This window comes from Glandiceps talaboti, chromosome 13 (genome assembly GCF_964340395.1).
Source record: "Glandiceps talaboti chromosome 13, keGlaTala1.1, whole genome shotgun sequence".
Lineage (NCBI taxonomy): Eukaryota > Metazoa > Hemichordata > Enteropneusta > Spengelidae > Glandiceps > Glandiceps talaboti.
The window spans coordinates 6,326,357-6,351,399 of record NC_135561.1 but is presented as its reverse complement, the minus strand read 5'-3'; the positions used below and the strand labels follow the sequence as shown (position 1 = coordinate 6,351,399).

The 25,043-nt window shown below is 33.4% G+C and overlaps 1 protein-coding gene across 5 annotated transcripts in view; it reads right to left on the bottom strand.

Annotated features, from left to right (window-relative positions):
- Window positions 1-25,043, bottom strand: part of LOC144444595 (solute carrier organic anion transporter family member 3A1-like) — a 64,206-nt gene that overhangs the window by 8,407 nt on the left and 30,756 nt on the right. For all 5 annotated transcript variants that reach the window (XM_078134080.1, XM_078134075.1, XM_078134077.1 and 2 more), the window contains 3 exons: window positions 4,878-5,225; window positions 2,996-3,160; window positions 153-351 (listed from right to left, as the gene is read on the bottom strand). In XM_078134080.1, the coding sequence (XP_077990206.1) occupies window positions 153-351; window positions 2,996-3,160; window positions 4,878-5,225 (712 nt within the window). The remainder of the gene's footprint in view (window positions 1-152; window positions 352-2,995; window positions 3,161-4,877; window positions 5,226-25,043) is intronic.

Sequence of the window (25,043 nt, the reverse complement as noted above, 5' to 3'; positions counted from 1 at the left end):
AATTGGAGTGTGTCTATCTTTGTGTTAGAACACCATGTCCATGAGTGAAACACCAAAGCAACTTCATCTCTCCTGTAATTAAATGGGTTTATATTCACAGAGGAGCTTAGAAGGCAAGGTTTGACACATACATGTATTAGACTATTACTTACACACTGTAGTAATCCACAGTAGCTCCAGCAAATTCAGCCGGTTCGCATCCCAGAAAGAGCTGAACCCCAATTAAAATGGTGGAACAGAATGACAAGATAACAAGTAAGGTCATCATTCCTCTTCTACTGAGATTAGTTCGGTAGATAATAACTCCAATTACGATGACACCAATCACAAAGGCAGGCGCTGGCACACATGCTTCAAAAAAAGTAGACATATATTGAAATGTCATGAATTCCATATGTACTGTGTTGATCATATATATAAGCTACATAGGCTATATCACCCGCATTTGACCTTTAATATTGATGTCAAGGTCACTGCTAGTCAAACTGACCCTTTTGAAATGATCTACAAAGTGCAACTATGAAGCATGTGCTCACGTGATGCACGGTGTATCATTGGAAGTATATTAACATATGTAGTTTTAATAGGAATCCACAATGAAAGAAATGATTATATATATAATAGCAATTTCCAAAAAGACAAATATTAATATCCTGCAAACTCAACACATCGGCGTTACCATAACAACAGATGTAATTGACAGAATGATAATTATATTATTCGAGATGGAAAGTATATAGGAGAATGGATTTGGAGGTGAATGCCCGTCTTTGCGGTCACCATTCAAGGTCAACGTAATTGTTTGGGATAGAGCAGATATTCTTTTGATGGGTTTGCCGTCTGTTTAGAGGCCTATGCATGAGTTACTTGACAGTAAATTGCAAACAGAACATAGCAGAAGTAAAATGAGGGACTACATTTAGGAAAGGATCGCAATTCAAGCAATGAGCAATACACAATTTACTTTACGATTTGAGAAAAAATATTGTTCAACATTTAAATCAATCAATGAATTGATGAATCAATCCATAAATCAATCAATCAATCAATCAATCAATCAATCAATCAATCAAACAAACAAACAAACAAACAAACAAACAAACAAACAGACAGACGGACAGACGGACAAACAAACAAACAGACAAACAAACAAACAAACAAACAAACAAAAAGGTCATGCTTTAGAGCAAAGCTATGTTCAGTGTATCTTCAATGCTAGGGAAGGTATAATGGCTAATCATGGCAGTGTTCATGTCACGTTTTCCATTAATTCACGTAAGGCAAGATAACGCTTATTACAAAATCCAACTCTAACTCTAACAGATTCCCTGGCGAGTTTTCTAAAGGAATGATATTCGAGGAATGGAGTCTGCAGACTGACCGTGCATAATCAACAATGACTTATCTATAAATTATTCAACAGCATTCATCCTATCAAATGTTGCTGGTCATATCACCTGAAAGATGTAAAACTCATCGACGCGAAAAAAAGTGCATTGCTTTTCTTTCATTAATCTACGTACATCAAGCCTGGTATATAAATGCTCGGCAACACTTTGACCTAAATTGCTGTTTTTAATTAAGTTAGCGCGAATTGCCTTTTCACTAAAATGACATTACATTGTATCGGAAAGGTAATACCGTTTGTAGTTGCAATAAAGATATCAGATTACGTTCTATACAACTCTATGGAAAGACAGACAGAACGGGTGATCGTAAAACTCCGACAACGGAAGTCACATATTTCCCCGCAGACTTGCAAAACATACATAAATTACATCGCATTATGGAAGGTATTGTAATTGCTTAATCTGTGAGTGGAAAATGGTATAAGTGATGGGTAGGGACCGAATTGGCAAAGAAGATATATCAAACACAATAGTGATGGACAAATTGTGATACATTTATATCTTTAACGGTGGTCAAGGGATGTATGGATAGTGATCTTGTGTCCTTGTAATAGCAAACAGACTCTCTATTTTCATCTGGTGCCGTCTCCCAAGAGCAAAATATGATTTATTTTGGCAGGATATAAATCGCTATAATATTAATAGAACTTATTGTGCGCAGGTGTACATTGATCTTTCAATAATGGGTTCCTCGAGGTAGGTAGTTTCATTGCGCATGCGTTGATTCATACTCCGTCAAAATAAATAAGAAATTGGGCACTTGAAAACATATCCCCTGTCAACATTCAGGATGGCAACGGTGTTTTTAAGTGCACGAATATAGATACGCATAAGTTACGTATACCGGTATGGTCTGAACAAATCCTTTCCTATTCTCCTTCCACTGTACAGGTACAGGTACATAGGTACATACATTGAAGGTATACTTAAAGATAGTATTCGATATGGATTATATATATATATATATATATATATATATATATATATATATATATATATATATATATATATATATATATATATATATATATATGTATATATATGCGTAACAAGATGGTCGGACTAAACTATTCCTTCCGGGGGTTTACTGCTACAGTTGGCGAGTGAGTATTTGCCTTCATAGTTTAGTCCGACCATCTTGTTACGCAATATATACATACAAACATTAAGTGTATGTACCGATTTTGACAATCCCAATTTAGTTGTCTGAAGATCGCTCGAAGCGTGAAACTCTGAGTAACAACTTATTAATTAAAGTTATATATATATAAACTCAGTATATGTAATATGTCTATACTGGCTATATATATATGTATATATATAACATAGTATAATTATAATATATCGTTATAGCATTGTAATTTCTTTGAATGGGCTTCTTTATCAGATCTCCTTTAAGTAAATGAAATCGTCTGAATAGCTATACATAGAGACTATTAAAATGATATCATTCTATTTACTTATTTTATCATATATCCACCCAATTACTTGTGGTTAACCACTCTATAATAACTGAAAATCAATTAGGAGCTTTGATATATGGTATGCTTCAGTGAATGTGTGTGCCCATGCGCACTGAGACTTACCCATGACAAGGTCAGCAAAAGCCGCACTGACGCCATACTGGGACTGTAAGTATTTGGGTAGAAACAGGAAGTATCCAGCAGCACACGCCAACTCACAGCATGCACCAATACTGATACATATGAATGTACAGTTACTGAAAAGTCTCAGTGTTGTTCCCGGCATGTCTATTGAATATCAACAAAAGTATTGAATGTATTAGTTGTTTGTTTGTTCGACATTTACTTATTTCACCCCACCACTTAGATGAAAATTCCTTTCCTTCTTTAAGCCTTTAATACACTATGGTGAAGTTGATTATGATAAGAGACTTTTTAAAGAGGAACACAACTCCAGGAAATAACGTATTTCGTACACTTCTAGTTCTGGATTTAATGATTTAATATCACATAAATGTCATGGTTACCAAGAAACACCAAATGATTTCACCTTCATGGGACTTACCAGACGTGAATTTTATTAAATAAACAATGAATATTCATAATTCCTATAAAGTGACTATTTCACTCAGATAAATATGAATATTAAATGTTCATCTAATGCATCTGCACGTCTGTTAAGTCCCACAAGGAAACAGTGTAGTTTCTTGGCAATCATGCAAATTCATGTACTGTGAAATATGAAATGACTCTACACAATCCAAAGTTTATGAAAATACCTTTAATTCCTAGAGTGGTATTCCCCATAATGTGACATATAGCTAGAGCTATGTTTTTTATATAATGGAATATATTTGCAATACAAAGAAACATAAGTTTCTCTTTAATGAATATTGGGACCCACTTATCAATATATATAGAGGTCAGATCGAGGTTCGAAGATGGTGAATGATTCTTTGATTTTTTTACCAAGATTGAAATGCATAGCAAAGCACAATTCCTAGAGAAATGGACACATTACCCAAATGCTCTGTACCTGTGTTAAGCATATGCCAATACTTATTCTTTGATCTTCTGAATCCATACATAATTATATCATAAAGCTCTCTTTTCAACAACTGTCTATCATTTCAACTTTCAAGAAGTTAAGTCTCGAATTTTCTAAATGATTCAATAATCAACAATACAAAATTCAAGAAATTCAAACATAGATCCGATCTTACACCTCTATATAGTTATGTATGTATTTTATTCAATGGTATTAATTCATTAACACAACTTACAAATGTATTCCCATACAAAGAGCTGCAAAATAGTATGTGAAATACATTAAAAGATTATTTAATGATTTTTAACCTAAACAGGAAAGTTACATTTATACCGATCACACACGTTATAGAATACATGAAGCCCTCGTTAACATTTATAATGAAATGGTGTTACCATGATGAGTTTCGCCCAAATTTGGATTTATAAAATGATTACATTATTAGAAAATCTTTTTCAGAATAGCATGACATTTCAAAATTTGAAATATCATGGTTAGTATAGTCATCAGGCAAAATGTTACAACACCTTTGTATCTGGAAGACTTTGTTTTTCCTGCGAAGTTACAGAGGAGCACAAAAATTGAATATAAAAGAATATGTTAAACTCGGAAAATGAATAATGCAAGGAGGCTGTAGGGGTCATCTTGGTCACCTTGAAATAGTAATACTTGGCAATAGTGAATGACCGGACAAAAGTCTTACTTTTAGTTTGCAAAGAGCTCACATATATACAGACCGAAACAATGCATGTTGAAATTAGAAGATGAAAACTGGGTTAATTCAGAGAATATTTCAATACATTGCTGCATCTTTTCCATCACCAACAAACCTTCATTTCAAAAATCTCTTCAACTTCTTTATAAAAAATATGATTAAACTAAGTTAGATAATTTTGACCAATCTTGTGACACTATCAAGTTAAAGTAGTTTAAGTCAGTATAAACGTTTTCCTTTACCTTTGATTCTTCTTGGAAGTTTTCTTGGTCGCATTAAAATGTCTGAGCCCATTGCTTCTTGCTCCTTGGTTTGTTCTGCAGTGGTAGCCTCTTCCTGCATGACTGCACTGCTCACTGGCTGCCATTCTGTCCACAGTTTCTTTGGGAAACACCAGAATGGAACGGAGGCAAAGAGGACAAGGGCGCCGCCAGCGAGAATACCTATCCACCAAGCAGCAACCCATCTTGGATCATCTTGGGTCATATTCGGGTCACTGTCATTATAGAAATCAACATAAACCCTTCCAAGCAGCCAGCCGGCCACAAAGCCAATGATAGGTCCCAATCCATACATACTATCGAAGATGCCTGTAGGATAAAACGAGAAAGATCATTTGATGCACGGTTGTCCTGGCAACACCTGGAAATTGATGAAATAGATAGCTAAGAGCGATAACCTGTAGTTTCATCTTCAGTACATCATGATTGATACGAGGGCAATGAATGTACCAATTAATCACATTTAAAGGTGTCGTCATGGTGACTACGGATGAATGATGAGGAGGAGGAACATTTGTGATCCATGTCCAATTTACCTGCAGTCTAGTTCATTGCAGATGAATATGATAAAATAGCAATAATAAAGGGCTAATACTTCAACATTAAGAAAGCATAGAAATTGGTTATTATCATTTTATCATGACACTATTCCATCAATTTGCTCTACAGCCGCTGGGCTTGGCAAACAGAGTGGAGATTACGTGTGACTGAGTATTCTATGAATGTACAAAGCATGGGAACCTGAAGCTCCAAGTCGCTTCATTGCGTGTTTACATAATGCAATATAATTGGAATTGTCATTTACATTACATAAGGTTAAATAACTCTATCATCAATTAAAATACCACGACGTTGCTATTTTATTAACAATTTATTATTCATCACCTACTATATAAAGTCAATGGCATTACATATTGTTGAAATATTATTTGTCATAAAATTAGAATAAATTATAACAAGTGAGCAACCAGGGAATGTTTAAAGATTAATACATAATATTTATAATAAGAAAATAATTGTTTATCATAACAGTTATTGTGGGTTTTCATACTTTTATTTTAGCACCAGACGTAAAACTAAGCAAGCTGGATTATTATAATCCACAATACAGCTGAAACTCTACAGTGCAATTTCGCTAAGAATATATCCAGCATCAAGAGATAGCATTTCTCTACACAAGATATTTCTTTTGCATTAATTTTATTTTTACTTGGGAGTTAAGTAGTCACTAACTTCTACTACAGATACATCGAAACACAGCCACATGATTTTTTGATATATGATTCTTGATTAGTTCATGGGCTCTTAGCCTTTCTTAGCTGTAATTAATATATGATATGAGGCTATGTTACTCATTCGAACTTAAGAACAAGTTGGAAAAGCATATCATTGTGAATGGTGGTTTTACTTTTTTGAATTTGTTATAAATGAGGAAACAAAAGTGACACATGTATAAACTGAACCCACGTCCCCTAAACACTAGTCAGAGTGCTCTTACCAGCTGAATTAACGTGCCAACTGGTAGATAACGTGAATTTATCATGATGTGTACCTTCTTTCCTCGAGGCAGTGGTGAGACATCAACTCTTTTTATAAAAGCGTAAACCTTAAAGCTTACTTTTTTGCATATATTTTACCAAATTCTTGCTACCATTAACTCATAAAGTTACAATTACACCATTTAACAATACTGATGACAATCATAGTGACTGACTGTTCTTTTAAAACAAAAATTGGTGTCATAGCCAGCTTTCTTACCGACTGTTCTATGAACACTTTATCCTGTACCATGTTTATCCGCGTAACTGATTGACAAGTATGTAATCTGCACGGATGATTTCCGAGTGGCATTGGTAATGAGGCAAAACGTGACGTTTGAATGCACATCTCCTCCTCCCCTGTTTGGCTTCAATGTTTATTCGACATACTGTTATTTAATGCATATAGTTATGGTTTAAAAGCCAATATATCACAAGTATGGTTTGATTGCTATAGCAACATCATAATACTGTAGAGAAAACTTTACTATAATGCTTCGAAATCCAGGGTAAGTTTTAATGCGAACTAAGGTTGATCATTAAATTTATACGACTATTATTCGATAATGGTGAAACCTGGGGAAATGTTATCGGATCTTCTTTGACAAGTAATATCAGGTCAATGTTAGGCACAGAAATATTATGAAGGCAGACAGAAAATAAATTATTCGATCGCCGAGAAAGAGGTTGTTAACGAGGTAAACGTTTATAATTGTCGACACAATCGCAATGTGATTATAAGAATATTGAAATTATCGATTATATAGATTTGATTTATCACACTTCAACGTATATTTCAAATGGTTTTTAATTGTTTTCATGTAATGTTCAATAAAATATATGAACAGTTTAGGATGAATGATTTGAAGACTTTCTGTTATTTAATGTTTAGGGTTTGAAACAAATACCTGGAAATAAGTAGAACATAACCACGCCATGTTTATCTAGACATGTCAACAGGGAATTTTTTTATCGGCTATTTCATTTTTTAAATAGTAATAATATAAAATTGTACAAAGAGAAATTTTACTTTTAATTAATCTTAACCCGATTTTGTTTAATAGTTGTCGGAGATCAAAATCATTTTCGATGAAAAGTTGACTAAATTTCAACTTATGTTATGTTATGTTATGTTATGTTATGTTATGTTATGTTATGTTATGCTATGTTATGTTACGTTACATAATTAAGAATTATAGTAAACTTTGGTTACATTATTTATATTTTAAGTGGTGTTCTTTTATGGTGATATATCAAATAAAGAAACATAGCTTAGGATAACAATGTATATTAATTTGCTTTATTGATTGTTGGCTATTATATAATAGGGTAAATATTTTCTTGTGCTTTATTCATATCTTCGCATCTCAATTTATTCGCACCAACAGACATTACATTATGGTAGCCATTTAAACTAAACATAACAGTTCACAGTATTTAATTTCACCACTCTCACTTCGTACAAGGCTCTCTCAACATGTTACATCGAGGCAATAGTGAACTTAAATATATAAACATATATGTAATGAAGTGGATAGGATTGGCGCTCCATAGGTCAAATCAGAGTTTGAATTAACTAATGATCTTCTATTCTCAGTCAAAGTTGAATGCAGGAAAATATAAATTGAAAGTCCCAAATGCCACAATCAGAAACGTGAATGCGTATTAGTCAAATTGATAGTCGACTTGAATACATCTGCTCTGATTCCGGTATATGTATAGTGAGTCTTACATTATACTACTATACTGATGGTGGGTAAATACTGAGATTGGTGTGTCATGTTAACGCCGTATGCTTACAAAATTAAATTATACTAAAAGGTATCCTGAGACTTGGCGTTGTCTACTGTATATGCCTCTGCAATATGTAACCATGTTTGAGATCTTAAAATTAAATTCCGCAATATAGCTCGCGGGCTTGAATTGTGCTTTCACATTTGAAAATAAGGATTCTTTCTGGCACTCGAAATGCAAAAATAAGTATCAATTAATATAATAGTTATTAGACAGGTATGGAATTTATCTTCCAATAAAACAGCCTGAAGTTTAATTACTTCTGTGAAATTACACCTTGAGTGCAGAATCAGATTTCTTTTGCTACAAAAACAACCGACACTTGAAACATCTAACGTTTGCGCCACTATAAATTTAACCTGGTGACATAAAATTCTATTCTCTGCGTATCAAACGTCTTTGCCGGTGGCATTACCATGGATTTTGTGATCATATTGCATTAATCATTAGCCTTAAGATGGCTTCCATGTTAAAATCTAGAAAGCACATATCGGCATTACTGCGTTAAAAGGTTCAAAAGAGTAAACTCAAACAACCGAAAAACACGTTGCTCACAGACAATTTATATATATATATATATATATATATATATATATATATATATATATATATGTGTGTGTGTGTGTGTGTGTGTGTGTGTGTGTGTGTGTGTGTGTGTGTGTGTGTGTGTTTATATATATAGTCTATGTGAGAATATTCGAAATGCATTGCCGCTTGTACTTTTGTCGGTTTGAGCCATTAGAAATTATATTCGAATACTCATTACAGCACATTTTAAATATTGTAGAAGATCACGTCACTGCCAAGACGTCGCGCCTTACAGTAATAGAATAAATTTAGAACGGGTCGCTAGGTAGAAGTGAGTCATATAGAAAAAAATACAGGTTTATGTTACATAATGACGTTATCTCTACTCATTCCTTTATTGAAATTTCAAACCTAGAGGAAAAGTCGCATTTCCCATTAAGTCATTGTCTAGCGACTTCGCAAGGTTCTAAAATTACAACGTCATCTTTAATAAAGTTTTCTATTACTGTAACATCAGCTGTTCTATGCAATATTCGCAGTCAGACGAAGTTACTTTAAGTGAAACCTCCCAGAAAAATCAATATAAAATGTCTTTCACACTTAATTATATTCGGTATGCAATCTCCTTTGATTGTTTGTGTATAAGATTGTGTCTGTTTAAACCTGGGACTGGTTACCTGAGTGGCGCAAAAATATGAGCAGTGATCAAAATATCTGTACTTCAGATCTCTGACACTATGGGGAATATACTTCAAATCATATCACAGCAAAATATTGAAACTTTTAATGGAGAAGTTTCTCACTAAAACAGTCTAACAAGCATAAGAATGAATGGGGGTCCGTCTTATAATCTTATCATTTAAGACATCGTAATCTAATACACAGACATTAATATGTTTTAAGTGCGTAACAAGAAGACTTTGCAATTTGAGAACACAGATTGCCAATGTGTTTATATGAATCTTCATCTTAAGCAATTGCAAAACGTCTCAACATATTACATTCAAGTTAAACCAATTTTTCAGTTCAGTTACATTTGTTGATATTCAAATTGACAAGCACACGAAAGGTTACACTGTTAAGCAGTTTTACCCCGCTGGGATATTGCCATGGCAACTGCATGAACCACGTAGGAATGAAATCAGGATTTGCTTCTTTCGACTGCATTTTTGTTGGTTTTCTTCTTTTTATTGTATTTTGCAATGAGTTGCATCTGGCAAATGTGTCACAAATTGTACAATTTGATAGTACAAATATGTCACTACACCAGCCGATCAAAGATTCCTTGTTCAATATTGTACAGACTTAGTAAGATATATCAGCTTGATTTGCCGCATATTAGAGGTCAGATTGTGTCTAATCCTGTATTCACTCGAAAGAGATTACTTTCATTACTTTGTGAACTCGATATGACCTTTCACCTTACTCCAAAACATCAAATGTCTAGATAGTACCATTGATTTGACATTTCTAAGCTTTAAAGTTTAGTAAAATATCTTATTAATTTGCATGTTAATGGCACAGTCACTGCAGTGTAAAAGTTATAATATCAGCATTTATTTTTTTTTCACTTTGAAATTGCAAACATGTGTATAATAACCACCGAATCCATCAAAACGTGCCATTTTACTGATCTAAAGTTTTAGACATACCTCATCGTGAGTTTTAAGGTTTATTAAAGATCAGGAAATATTCATGGACTATAGGTGCATGTGACTTTTTATCAAGAAGCACGGGTAGGAGAATACTGCCTTACTATACCCCTTGCCTGCAGGTGGTCATGAAAACAAGCACGAAATATTATTTAAACACCTTTAAAATAATATTATCAGGGTAATTCATCACTGTTCCAATAAGATTATTCGAACTAGTTGACCCCTTGAACCCATGCAACAAGAAGAGAGAAAATAGTATTCTAGTGTTCAACGGAGGTCATACTTTGGCACTGATGAGAAAGTGCATTGTAATGTAAACCACATAGGACGTCGATAATAAATCACATTGAAACTGACCTGTAATAATGTATTTTAAATAAAACATATAAGACGTGCCTTTGGGCCTTCCACATGTCAAAACGCTTTGTTTGACCTTTATTAGTCGCCGGCAGGTCACAATGACCGAATTCATTACTAAATTTAAACACCTGTTGGTAGAAATATCAATATAAAAAGTGTGATGTCATACTTATACTAGTAGAATATATCGACTTTCCAGGCACTACTCGTTTCGTGCATTCGTAAATACAGTGGGGAAAGAAAACTCGATAAACCAATTTAACCTGGTTCGAGACTAGAATTCATAAAACGGAAAATATCTGCAGCATATCTTCAAGTCGTAAATCCGAAAGCTTTGTCGGCTGTTTCATACTTTGCTTATTTCTTTACGATTTTACCGGTCAAAAGTAATCTTATGCAACACACATACGCATTTTGCAAATCAATGTAAATGCAAAAGCGTGCCCAGGGCTAGCACAAGTCGTAAAAGGGGGTTTAATGCTCAAACGTGATTCACAGCATGGTTGGGAATTCGCCACAGCTTTTTATCCAGGGTACTGTGTTATGAAATATTCAGGTGTGTCACAGAGCTCTCAGCCGTGCATATCATTTTACAGCGAGTTTTTCACAACAGGTTAAGGTGCCCTTGAGATGTCTACGGGCCATTGTACCTTGCAAGGCAAAATTTCCATTACCTTGTTGTTTGTCAGAAAGATTGACAATGTGGCAGACGATATGCATGAATGCGGCAGTACCCCCTCTAGCCCTCATGTAATTGCCCTTGCTGATCAGAGCTGCATATTCTGTAGCAACATTAAATGTCGTCAAGTGGGCATTTGCTGCGACATTTAAGTTTCTTTATATTGGGTATACAAATACTTGTGGTAATGAAGGAGTGTCGGTTACAATGCATGTTTGTTCGCCGCCATTCTTGCTTAAAGTGTGTTTACAAGTTTCCGTGGACTACTACACATATGATTATTGTGTTTCTAATTATGAGGGTCTGTATTTAAGTTGAATGACCTTAAAAAACGCGAGAACTGGGGGAATTAACAGCAATGCGATCCTCAGGGAATGTGGTATACAATATGATTGGTGTAATACTTGATGGAATTGTATTTTTATTCCATTCTTTATGTGTTGCTTGTACTTGTTATAAACGTAGGTGTCACGTGACTATTAGTTGTACAAAAGATGTTAATTTATTTGCCACAATGACACTTTTTTATTTATCACTTGCATACAATAGCAATACCTTGTTGACCTCCGACAGTTCTTGCCTAACAAGTATACTATAAATCACAGTAAATGTTGTTTTATCACATAAGATGTACAGCTAAACTGAGGCTTTTTTCTTCGTTTAGTGTAATCTTTGCTAGATGCCGCCATCTTTCATGCCAACCTAAAAAGACTAATCTATTAACATCTTGACAAGCCTAGAAGACAGATTGCTTCTTTGGCGATGTCATTTTAGATGGGATCAAATTAATTATTAAAATTGCTGCCCTTAAAATGAACCTTTCTGTGATTCCTTTCTAAAATGAAGTTGCAACATGTCAACAATTCCTGAAAAATAATTTTTGTTGTTGATATGATTTTAGGCGGGAAAATCTTAACGAACGACAAAGTATGATTGATAAATCCATTTGTGTTTCACGAATCATTATTCGGTTACTTTTATCATAGACCCTATGCTTTATGCTTCAATAAACAAGCCGTATTATTCCTTGAGCTCTACGTAATTCTTGCTGTATTTGCCATTATTTGATGCGTCCTAGACATTAAGATTTAAAATTGCACATTGTGTTTTTATGATGTCGTCAGATATTTAATATTAGTGTTTTTAACAATATCTTGGATAACGTTTTTGGTCGTTTGATTTTTTATTGTGGTCTTACTAATATCATCATGGTACCTTGTCGAAAATGCGTACAGATTGGACTCTGAGAAGCGAAAATATATCGTATCCCTGGTGACGAGAAAGCGCACGTCTAGATTAGATAACAAATCATTAGTTTTGGGTGCATTACATAGACATGAATATCACCAGCGACGTGGCATGTACAGGAAATTGCTTAAAGGGAAATGCCACTCTTCGAAATAAAGGTATTTTCATAAACTTTAGGTTTTAGAGAGTCATTTTATGATTTCACATAAATTACGTCATTATATTACATAAATTTCGCTAGACTGCCAAGAAACACCAAATTGAGACTATTTCCACCTCTACTGTTCTAGCAGTCTTTGCATACATTAATATGTATTAGATGAACAATGAATATTGATGACTCCTAAGTGCTTACTACCTTCAGATAAATAGTCATGAATATGTGTTTTTCATCTAATATTGCAGTGGCGTTCACTGTAATTTGCTCCCGCTTACTACTTGGACACGAAACATTTATATGCACTTCAAATATCTAAATAAGGGTAAAATGCAAATTCTATTTCCTGTACATTTTATCTTTTATTCTTGCAAATTATTACGTTTACAATTACACCGTCTTCACTTGAATGGCAATAAACAAGCACGTCACACTACATTGACACAGATCGTCATTCCTTTCTATCTGAACAAATTCTATCTAAATGGGTTGTAATATCTTAATTTTATTTCCATTTGTAATTTTCCATTTTTATTTTTTCTGACTTTTAAATTATATTCATATATTCATCTCACCTATTTGTATTAGCTGACTTAAGAAGATACCGCTTGGAACTGACACTAAAATGAAAAGGTCAGATCTTACTCGGAAGGAAGGATTATAATATTGCGTCTTCCGTACCATTGGGAATGTATTACTAGAAGCATACCTTCTGGTTTAATTAGAATGTCACGTGTGATGTTAACGCTGGACAGATTATAGTAGTCAATTTGTTGTTGGCGGCTTGAAATATGAAACCTCTCCCCTCCCCCATTGCAAAACACAAACATGCACACACACGCAAACACACACACACACACACGCGCGCGCACATACATACATACATACATACATACATACATACATACATACATACATACATACATACATACATACATACATACATATATACATACATACACACGCATACATACATACACATACATACATACATACATACACACATACATACATACATACATACATACATACATTTACATGTCAAGAGAGTTTTATATGGACAACATACAGCTCCATGAAGACGTTATCTGTATCGGTTGATACAGATCATGTAAAAGTGATGCTTCTAATCACGTTCACTACTATATCTATTGTTTAAGCATAGATAACGATATTTTCCCGCCAAATAATAATCATGGAGTTGGCGAATTTCTTTGGATAAAAGTCTGATAGATATCTCGCGATATTCCACGATACCGTTGACTAACGATAAGTCGATCACAAAGCTAGGCTTTGAAGAAAACCACCTTCTGTTTATCGAGGCTATTTTGCTGTATTTATCAGTCTGCAAAATCACTATGTGCGTCATCATTCTGTCTTCCCTTATCTCAATTTACAAAAGAGCCGGAGGTGACACTCATGCGCAGAACAGCGTAACCTTTTTCTTGTGTTCCAAAGCCTGTGGCATATTTCAACATTTAAATATCGTGACATCCACACATTATCTATCATGATTTTGAAATTGAAAAGGAAGAAACCCTTGGCCGGCAAAAATTAGCAAGATATTACAATTTGTGCGGAAAACTGTCAGACTACTCAGAAAGAACTAAATTAAGCGCCATGTTTCATACACATAATTTGACGACATCTCGTAGAAATACATTTCAGGTTTAATTTAGGCAACGCAGTGTTACAACACGTTGGCGAGTTATTGAATTACCTTTCGCTGTAACAACACTGTTTCCTTTGTGGACCGAACACAACAGAGTAAATATTGATAGCGATATCGATTCTATAGAAGCATAGAGGAAAATTTACAAAAAAAAGTGAATTGCTACTAGCGATTTGGGCGTGTAAAATGTGTCATATATATACAATCTTCCTAATACACTACTGAAAGGAAAAAAAATATTTTACAGAGAATTTCTTTCGCTAAACAAAATATCGAATTCAGTCCAAAATATACGCTGCTATTAATATCGTGCCAAAATTTAGAACTAGGATACAACAAAATTAATTTTTTTAAAACATGTTTTTCTCCTAAACAATTTTATATTAATTTTCAGACAAGATACATATTTTTTCAATCTTCAAAATTGCGAAGCTTTAAACAAAAGTGAAAACTTGGCTTATAAAGTGAGAGAGACTGACATCTGGCTGTGTGCGAAATTTGTATGGCTAATCCATATAAAATCACGCCCAATTGATTTTGTAATGTGCATTTTCCGTTTCAACACTCCATAACACTAAATAAAGTTTGTAATTGGAATTCCTTTTTTTATTTCAAGCATTAAAATGTGTGTTTTTGAGTGAAAATCGATATCATACGGTAGGTGAAGATTACTATAAATATATATTTTGAAATATTTATCTATGTACTTGATACAAATTTAAATATCAAAGACATTGAGAAAATTTAGCGAAAGACTGTTTTCATACATGTAAATGTTGATGGCCACAATTCTAGGTTCTCTACAAATATTATATTCATGGCATAACCGCCTACAATGTAATCATGTGTCACAGAAATTTGACACTGAAAGCTAAAGCGTCGTACTTGAAGGATCAGTTTGCGAATGGCGGGAATGTGAGACATACAGTTTCGTTATAATAGTATATGCGTCGACGTTGTAGTCAGATGTGTTCACAGACTGTCATTTACCACATTATTCTTGTAAAAGCTCATTTCCGTGCTCCCAGATTTGTCTTTGAAATTGTGAAAATATTATTTACACTGAATACATTCTTAACAGTAAAAAAAAATGTTACTTGAATGTTTCACTAATATATGCTGACGCCTCCTATTGTATCGCTGTCCTTTCATAATGACTGTATTCAAATATATGCCTACCGTCACAATGGCTATTATAGCAATATATTGCAAGACTGTGAGCTTCGTATCAGGAGATTTTATTTTATAGAATAAAGGTTACACGAAATGCAAAAAGGTTCTCGTCACTTTCACATCATTATACAATGTGTATTTTATCCAAACTACTATGAATCTTGAAATGAAAGTGATCCATGAGATATAATATATATTCATGTCTGCCTCCCAGGCTGAGTATAGATTATTGGAGGTGCATTTATTGATGTGTCAGCTGATGTAAACCGACTCTTTTAAGTGAAAATTGCCTGTGGGGTTGTTTAGAATTATGATAATAAGGTAGAAATACATGGAGATGCTGCGTTGTTAATGACATCTAACTACACAACACTGACTACAAATAAAAATGCGTCTACGTCAAATGTCGACAACTCTTTAAAAAGTTTCCGCAAATGTTGCCTTCGCGATAGTTTGATTGAACTCCAGTCTTTCTGAATAGTTTACAGCAACAGCGGAGGTTAAGAATATATATCACAAGTAACACACACATTTTAGTGTGTATTGACCTAAATTTATAATCTGGGTTATTCTAATTCCTAACATACCAACATTCGGTGTAATTGGAACACACTTTTGAAGTGTGCTTCAAACATCCTACAAATATCCTTCAAAAAAACAGTGTTACGTCAACAAATATAGTAATTGGTGTAAATATTCCATCCTTAAGTGAATGTTTCTGTGCCTTTCAGCTGTACGTGATGCCGGAAGTAGACACACCTACTTTTCATTCGTCATAGTATTGATTTACTGTTTGTTCTTATTTCACAGCACTCCATCAACAGGTGGGAAATGTAATAACTACTAACGAAGAAAATGTCCGGTGTTAATATATTCAATGACGTCATGATCAAAAATACAACATTTAACGTTTATGGTGACAGTTGTTCTTACTGATGATATACATAGCCTAATAGCTTGATTGTCACTCAAATTAATGATGTGATCACATTACTCAATATGAGGATTTATCTTTCTTTACATTTTGTAGGTTGTGTACTGTGTACGACACGCGCGCGCACACACACAAACACAAACACACACACACACACACACATATCTATATATATATATATATATATATATATATATATATATATATATATATATATACATACATACATACATACATACATACATACATGCATGCATGCATGCATGCATCCATCCACCCACCCACCCACCCATCCATCCATACATACATACATACATACATACATACATACATACATACATACATACATACATACATACATACATACATACATACATACATACATACATACATGAGCACCAAGATAACTATGTTAAACATCAATTCACCCTTTTCGTAAATACTATAAGTGTGTCATAACACATGTAACAACAGGATATACATACACATGATATAAATATGCATAATATTTCAGGGCCATACAGTTATCTGTAATCGTAAGGCAACATGTTTCCTATTGTATTTGTGTTCGACTGTTTACAGGCAATGTGTTATTTTGAATTACCTACCAGCATTCATTTAATGCAGATCAAATGGTTACAGTTTGTCGTTTCTGAAAACATATGGGTTTTAAGAGTGATTGTATTGTGTAGTGTGTGTCATTTAAATATTCTCATTGATGTAAACTCAATATCTAATGTATTCGAATAATACATTTGAATGTCGTTGCTGAAATATTATTTTGACTAATTAGTAAAACTGACAGAACGATTTACATGTATGGTAATTCAATTTCACATTTAATTTCAATCTTGTTACTTCAGTATTTCAGCTTTCAAAATCTGCAAAAGGAAGGTTGTAATATTGACATATTGCACGAAATCATGATATGTTATCTGATAGACGTATGATCCATCACACACCATAGTACATTAAAAGCCTTTTTACATTAAGTTCATGAAATTACAGAGAATTGTTTTATTTTCAAAGTAAATGGGTCGCCATCATGATCACGATAGGAGGTGACAACGATTTTTAATACCTTTTCGTTTCCCTACAGCTTTGACATAATACAACTATTTAATCATGCTGTCGTAAACACCCCGAGACAGACGCAACTGAATATTTTGTAAATGTAACGCCATTATAAACCACAGTGAATTTAAAGCCAAGTGTGAAAATGAGCAACACGATACCTCCTTCAATCAAACGAACTTTGACAGCTAGAGCTCAACTCACTGTCGCCACAACAGCAATTTCCGCGATTCAACGAAATATATTTGCATCAAAACTGGGAACTAATGAAAGGACATTTTGTGTGCAAATCTCTCTGGGCAGATATTATAGCGTCTTACGAAAAGCATCTATTCAAAGGATGTATTGTATTTTATTTCCTTTGGAATGTTAATTTATGAGATATATGAAGTCTAAATAGGTATTGATAAAATTCTACATAGTGCGTTATTACAACCGAGATGTGACAGAAAAAATATAAATTGTTAAATATAACAATATGTGTAAGGAGCTGCTTTTCATTTCGTTTCTCAAATTATTCTTTTTCAATTTTAATTAGCAGGTTATCTGATTAAATTCTGCAACATGTAAAGTCGATTGAACAATCGGATTCTGCATGTGTGTGTATGAATGTACTAATGTTAGCACACATAATACACAACCACACACACATATAGATTGTGTGTGTGCTCTGTTCACAGGGCGTAAGCTACTCAGTACACACACACACACACACACACACACACACATATATATATATAATTTATATACATATACATACATACATACATATATATATATATATATATATATATATATATATATATATATATATATATATATATATATATATATATATATAATTTATCGGTGCGCAGATATCAAAATCAAATACCGTGACATTGCAACAAATAAATGTTGCCGACTCTTCTCTGACTCGCCCTATTTTACTTGTTGAAAGCCAATAGGCCATCTAGAGAGTGCTTGATTCGTTTTATCCAAGCTATAAATCTTATAATGACCTTGATCAATTGTACTTGTACACGACAAAATACAGTCAATCATACTCCTTTAAGTTGGACTATAAGTTGGAGTATTAATATTTTTAATATATATATATATATATATATATATATATATATATATATATATATATATATATATATATATATATACATATGTATTGAGCACTAGACATATTACATTTACTGTTTATATATATATATATATATATATATATATATATATATATATATATATATATATATATATATATATATATATATCATTTATTCGGAACGATCAGTACTGTATATTTGTATTTTAAATGATGAAAAGTGAGAAATATTCACCACACTATTGTAGTTTCGTTAACATTTGAACAGGTTGTTGATTGAAGAGTGTTGGGATTACTATGAAAGAAATATTATAAAATATAAATATGTTTATTACTGGCTTTGACACCTTACACGATTATCTTACTAGCTTTGCATTTTGAGCTAACGACGACATTGGCCTTTTGTGGCGAATAACAGTTACAATATGGCGCCAACTGAAATGCAGACGACATTAAGTGGGTGGGTGGAGAACTAGATATTCTGAGCGTAGAGTACATTTAGTATATGTTCAAGAGTATGTTGATATACATATATGTACGGTGTACATGCATGCGTTAGAGCATCTCTATTATAGGAATTACAGTTAAAAGCTTTTAGTTAGCTTCTTTGAACTATGTAGTATATCTAAATTACTGATATTTCTATCCTCTATAGTTTCATACAATGGCAATCTCCTACGAAATGTGGGTATCTATGAAATGGTAATAATCGACTAATTGATTATATATTGCTAAGTAACTGTAGACTGCCTCGGATTATATAGTCGTACTTTATGATAATTACCTTTGGTTTGCCCTACTCAGTATGTAGCGAATCGCTTTATTTTTTGAAATTGCACCTCTTGTGGAATATATTGGACTTGAAATCAAAGACAGAGCTCCAACAAAAATAAATTTATTACTTATATTTTTGAAAAGTTACTCAATTTACCATCGTAATACTGCATATTATACCAATCACTCACAGTATTAACAAAATTTGAAATATAAAATCATTGCCAGAAAATTCCAAAGCATTCAAGTGTTGGTGATTCTTTATATAAATAAATCGTCTTTTTTTCTTTCTTTTTTTAGAAATAATAGAATAAATTCGCTATTATTGATCAAAGGTTAATGACTGAGATATTACAAATATATAAATTGCAAGTTAATGACTTAATATTTAGGGTAATTATAATTCTTGAATATTAAGTTACATAAAACAATTTATTTTGATAGAGATATTGCAATGTTAATGATACCTCTCATATACAGATGCCATTACTGGATACTAGACACATACACATGTAACACAACAGGTGGGTGATTGTTTGAATAAATTAATGTTAATATTTTCTAAAATAGAAAATGTAGTAACTTTTCCTGGCACCTAGTCACCACAGTGTACATTCATAGTATTAAGATAATGTTGGCACTTAGCAGTAACACGAATTCATAACAATTTATTTTTCACATACTAAAAACGGTAATCGCTGTGGTCGGACGTATAGTTTGATGACACATGATGAAAAGGTTATTGTCATTGGATTTGACGTTATATGTCCACAACAGAATTATAGAGGCAATGACGGAGTAGATTGTTTAGTGTATACGGGTGGGAAATGGGTACAAAATGGCGAGGATGATAGCGAATTAGGAAAACGTTGAAATATGTACAGTTAGGATGTGACATATTTCATGGAAGAACGTCAGAATTCGTATCTCAAATGCTGGAAAATGTGCACTAAATGAACAAAAAATAGTAGAAATTGTACACACTTTAAAATATATACGTTTGACAGTATCCTAAAGAAAATAACATGTCCGGTTCGGTTCGGTTACCTGAATTTACTGAAAACAAACTCCCATAAATTTATTCATTAAATACGAAGACCTAGAATTATAAAAAGGAAACTAGCCCCCATACATCATTTGCTCTGACAGACGATAGTCGTATGCAAATATGGTTGTCTGTCGTAATTGTCTTTCTTTTGAACATTGTATGCAAGGTCATACAGTAGACAATTTGAATAACAACGCCGACTGTATATATATATTGTTTATTGTTTAAACAAGACACAGGCAAAATAGCTATGTTCAGAGTATGGTAGTCTAGAAATCATTTCGAATGCCACATTACCATTTGTTGCCGATTAAATTTTGTTATTTTCGTCTGTGGAGAATCGAAAAATAGAGAAAGGAAAATGTATTGGGCGTCACCCTAACGACCCTAGATTTTGCTGAAGATGAGAAGGATGAATCGACTGTCTCTGCTGACACTCGACTAACCGATAACATGAATTATTGATGTGGTTGCTACATCGCGCAGATTTTCCCCGATAGCTTGGTTGTTAATACAACCGTCGACGTGGTCTTTTTTGTCATTTAAGTAAATTGTGTTGGTCCACCTCAGTAAATATCTATTTATCTCTATCTTTTCAAAGCGCATCTAAACGTTTCAGGTTCATTACTAGACCTTTTATTCAACAAGTTGAACGAAATGAAATTATTATTCTAGAGTTCATGGGTGCGCTTATTCAAATACGTAGTATACTATGCCTCCATTTATAATTAGTAAGTTTAAGAATTCATCATTCAATGTCCGTGAATGTTCAGAAAGTAGTATATACTTTTCAATTAATTTCCGCCTAGCTCGCCAAGCCTAGTTACATCGACACTGCAGAGACGTCATTTTTTATCAAATGTAAAATGCAACAAAAAAATAGATATTTTATCTGAGAACCTCAATTTTTCAAGGTCGGTAAAAGTAATTTATTTGTTGAAAATGTGTATATATTTATCACGAAGAAGGCGTATCTCGTTGATGGCATTTCACAAAATAAGAAAGTACACCACACTAAGGAAATTTAATCTGTTTATTTACAAGAAGGGTTCAAAAACAGTTGAGTTATAAAAATATTTACTAAATATTCGTGATATAAATAATATCTAATATGCTATTTTTATCAACACCAGATGATAAATTACGCCGATTTCACGTCAGATTAGGTGACGTCAGCTCAACGCTTACGATATATTAATACATAATTCATTAAAGACTTTGTAAACGTTCACTTCTAATTAATACCCTATCCACACTTTGACAATTTGAAAATTGAAAATAAGCCAAGGTATAAAATGTTTATGTGGCTGTACGTATGGCAGATGTTTCGAATGTTGTACATACACACGTAAGACACAGTGATTGCAACTCAAAGGTGCATAAACTGTAACTTTATGTTTTATTTTTATTCAGTTGTTTTTATCTTGTTTGTCTTATTTTCTTTTTTTCTTGTTTTTCCATTTTTTGTGAGGAATAGTTTGCTTCCTATTCAATCATCACTTTATTTGAAGTTCTAAAACAATTTCATCACCAGTGCAACTGTGTGTCCATGATTTGCTCCTCGAAAAGTATTACGTTTTGTTACTTCATCCTGTATACTACGAAGGTTTGTGTTTGATTTGAATTTATTTTATGAATGATTGAATGAAATGGTCGAAAGGAAGGCAAAAACTTGCGTACTCTAGCTATTTTCAATACTTACCTTTCTGTTTTAATAGTGATAAATCATGAGAAGGTGACGGGAAAACGTTCAACTTTCTTTTGTCCTGACTGCGGAAGCAGAGGATTTTTATTCAGTAATATATGTTAATTATTTTGGATTTTTGGTATGGACCGAATATTGTCTCTTTCAAAGATATACACATTTGTATACTTAATCTGTGCTTTTTGGAATTCAGTAGAGCGTAGTCATGGAAACTTTCGATATCAACTACATAAAGTTAACAGTGGTTTATAACAGTCATGTTTTAAAGTATAAATCTGTAAGTTTGCCTTTAATGTGTTGCTGACAATATCTTTGGTATGTGTTTGACAAAGTGAGTATTAGGGTAACCTTTGTGTTTATAAATCTACGTGACATAGTGATACTAAAGTGAATTTAAAAGGTAGACGTACAACATAACGTTTACAATGTTTTCAATTTACATCAAAATTGAGTTACATGTAAACTTATGACAACCTAAATAGGACATGTCAAAGTAACAAGGCTCGTTGAACGCATTAATTTCCGCCATGACAAAATGTTGATCATTCGCAAAATTGATAGATGTGACCCTTGAACTCTGTGGTGGTTAGAAACCCTATTCCTGAATAGCAGAGCAAAGTGATTAAAGAATGGAGTTAGTCGTCTGGATTCAGATGCGCCTGAAATATTGATTTCACATCTCAGCTCATAAGCAACTCTGGAAATAATTTTGATAGTGAATATTCCATCAACCACCGTACATGTGCGCAGGTTCAGTGATGCTTCAACAGAATGCTTGCTTAAACGTTAACAAATTGTTGGTTCAGTTCACGAATGCTAGAATATAGATTGAATATTATTCACAAATTGCTATAAATGTTGTCTACGTTATCATCTGACTGTTAACCATGTTGGTGATTATCATCGCACAGCGTTAGTATGCCACAAGCAGCTGATATCGCCCCCAGTTGAATTGAGCCAAAAGCTGCCTATAACATCATCTACATTAGCTACCCTATCACTATACTAATTATACAGAAATTGTGATAATAATTCCCACAGACACGCATGGATAATTTCAAACATCTAGATTAATATTTCACGAAATTAGGTCGAAAATCGGAATGAATTATTCATGTTTATGTAGATCTAGAAATACATTCAGTAAAATGAATAAAATTGTGCGTCACTTCTAAATCATTTTCTTTTCTGAAGGCAGATAATTTTCTACTTTTCACAGCAATGTCTTGTAACTCAATTGCCCTACACGACCCATAAATCATACGTTGAAATTCAATAAAGAAGGAGAATAAAGGATGTGATGGATTTTCATTAAGTTGACTTGAAAACGTACTCTTGCCGCTTGTTTTGGCGGTGAACGTGCCAAGTATCAAAGGAAACCGTAATGAAAATTTAATTTCCAATATTGAGCAGTTACCTAATTTGCATATCAGACATTGTTACGTAATGCTCCTATCTTGGAAGTGCAATGCTGACCATGTCAATCTCTACCTGAACATACTAGTACTCACTAACGAGATACTACCAAGCGCGCGGCTGGTACAAAACTGGTTTCAAAATCCCCCTTGTAACTTTGTTATCGATTACTAACAAAATTGAGCACCACGTGCGCTTTAAAAACATGTTAAAACAGTTATAATTTTGATACATATTTTATATAAACTGTTGAGCTCAACAAAGCTCGTGCTCAAAACTTATTTATATCTTGGAGTAATTATACTGTCAGTATACTGTCAGTATAATTACTCCAAGTTTATATCTGTTTCTACTTCATGTTTTACGATATTAAAACATGGGAAATGAGGTCAACTTTTTCTAATACGTTTTCATCATCATATTTCACAGCATAATATCTTTACCATGGATGAGTGATTTGACATTCTCATTATTATTTGTGCTCCATTTCATACCTACATATTTACAGTCATACATTTATTATTTTTAGGGGCGGGCTTTCGAGATGTCATATACAGCATTCTTAATGGGACAGGGTCTTATCTTCGCTATGTAACAATCGCTATCTTTATGATCTAGCTAGGGAATCTCTAGGGCAGGCACAAAAAAACAACGAGAGAAAGATTTCAAGGACATACATAATGCATTGAATATCCCTTGATTCCGTACACATGAAAACTAAATGGCACACCTAGGCTACTGTATTTACGATTGTTTACATCAATACTGTGGCATGCGACCTTTCATCTTCTAAAAAATCCACACCATTCTAAATGGATTTCCCAGAATGTTAACGCGTTGAAAATTTACGATTGACGTTCAAGGACTTGATGGCAAATTTGCATAGATGTTTGGTGCCTAGATCTCAAGATCAAGGTCTTTAATAACGAGTTGATATTAATTTCCCATTTGTTGTGACACCCGACCCTTATGGAGTCATGTAAAATATATACCCTTCTATTTTATCACCCTCGTTACACGACGTTAAGTAGTTCTTCTGCCTCGACCTCATTCAGCGAAGTCTATCATTATTTGAATATGAACAGACGTTTTGCTGGTCGGCTGTGTTACCCAAAATATTTTTTTTTCTTTTCATAGAAAAACTAACAAAGGCAGTCGTTTTAGGTTCAGTGACTTCACACTCAATAAACGTGTGACATCATTGTGATATGTATATTTATATATTCATTTTTGATGAATAAAATGTGTGGTTGATGTATTTCTGTAGTTTGGTGCG